The sequence below is a fragment of the Pundamilia nyererei genome, unplaced genomic scaffold, assembly GCF_000239375.1.
Source record: "Pundamilia nyererei isolate P.nyererei 1_Seehausen unplaced genomic scaffold, PunNye1.0 scaffold00218, whole genome shotgun sequence".
Lineage (NCBI taxonomy): Eukaryota > Metazoa > Chordata > Actinopteri > Cichliformes > Cichlidae > Pundamilia > Pundamilia nyererei.
Genome location: NW_005187619.1, coordinates 256,270 through 257,563, shown reverse-complemented (window position 1 = coordinate 257,563; position 1,294 = coordinate 256,270). Strand labels below are relative to the sequence as shown.

At 39.5% G+C, this 1,294-nt stretch overlaps 1 protein-coding gene across 1 annotated transcript in view; it reads right to left on the bottom strand.

The window, feature by feature from the left end:
* LOC102214463 (solute carrier family 13 member 1-like) overlaps positions 1-1,294 on the bottom strand; it is a 13,159-nt gene that overhangs the window by 4,650 nt on the left and 7,215 nt on the right. The window contains exons 9-11 of the mRNA XM_005748296.1: positions 1,151-1,252; positions 885-976; positions 298-392 (exon numbers count right to left, since the gene is read on the bottom strand). Of these exons, the coding sequence (XP_005748353.1) occupies positions 298-392; positions 885-976; positions 1,151-1,252 (289 nt within the window). The remainder of the gene's footprint in view (positions 1-297; positions 393-884; positions 977-1,150; positions 1,253-1,294) is intronic.

Below are 1,294 nucleotides of genomic sequence, written 5' to 3'. Positions count from 1 at the left end.
TTTTAGGACAAAGTTTGTGTTCTTGATTCTTTAAGAACCGATTCGAGCACTGGCACCGTTTCAAAAGTACTGGTTTGGTACTGGTATTGGATAAAACCTAAATGATACCCATCCCTAGTAACGAAGTAGTGAAAATTCCTGTCATTCCCAATGATCTACACCAGAGTGCTTATTTTTGTCTGGACCTGAGATTTTTCTGTGTTAGCTGTGAAAACTTTACAATGTTTGCATCAAATTTCTTCTTGGTCTGTACGAGGAAACTGTTCTGGATGTATTGTGATTTGTATTTCAGCATACCTCTGCACCTTTAGCGAGGGCAAAGCCTCCACCAACCAGCAGGGCAACTTGCCACGGCATGGAGGCCTGAAACTCTTTCCAAGAGATCATCGCCTCTGAATTGAGAGAAAAAAACATATTTACTGGGACTGATGCTGAAAAACAGACGTGTTAAATGATTGTTAAAACTTTACTGATTGTTGGTATTCACACATTTCTTTGCAGCCTCAAGTTTTTATATCTCTTTTATGTAAAAGCTTGATATGCATAGGACGCAATAACCAAATAAGTGAGATTAATGTGGTGTAGGAAAACTGCATTAAGAAGAATTAAGAAAAACCAACCTGAGTAAATCTACAGTATTTAATCTTGACCCATTATGCTAATTCCTGCTCCTTATTCTTGGAGCAGTTTTGCATGACTCAGTTAATAATTCTTATTTATCTCATAGTGGTCTGTGGTGTAGCCCCTTGGTTTAAAGTTTGCCTGAAACAAGGTTTCAACTGTAACTGATTGGTTGCCCTTCATAAACAAAAATGTTGAGAGTACTTGTGTTAGCCTTCAACATCCGACTAAACAACAAGCCACATTTCATACATATTTCACACCATATTTTCTGGAGGGTCCGTGAGCAGGTACAAAGAAGAGGAGGACGCCCAGCACCAGAGCCACAGTGGCATCTGTGATGTAGTTGGATTTACTGAAAAACAGAAAAAGGGATCAGCTGGGTCATGGTTCATTGCTGCTGTGAAAAATCATAAAAATGCATGTTTCCCAAAGAATCTGGTCTTTGTCATTGTATCATTTGTATCGTATTGTTTGTGGGAATAATTTTGAATAATTTCCAAGGCAATAAAAGAAGGTTGTGACTCACTGAGGGAAGAGGGAACCCCAGCCGGGTACAAAACCTGGAGATCTGGTCAACCACAACAAAACCATCACCACAAAAACCACCCCGGTGAAGATCTCCTGAGAACTGGAGAGAGGGAACGAATGAATGTGTGAATGCATAAATTAT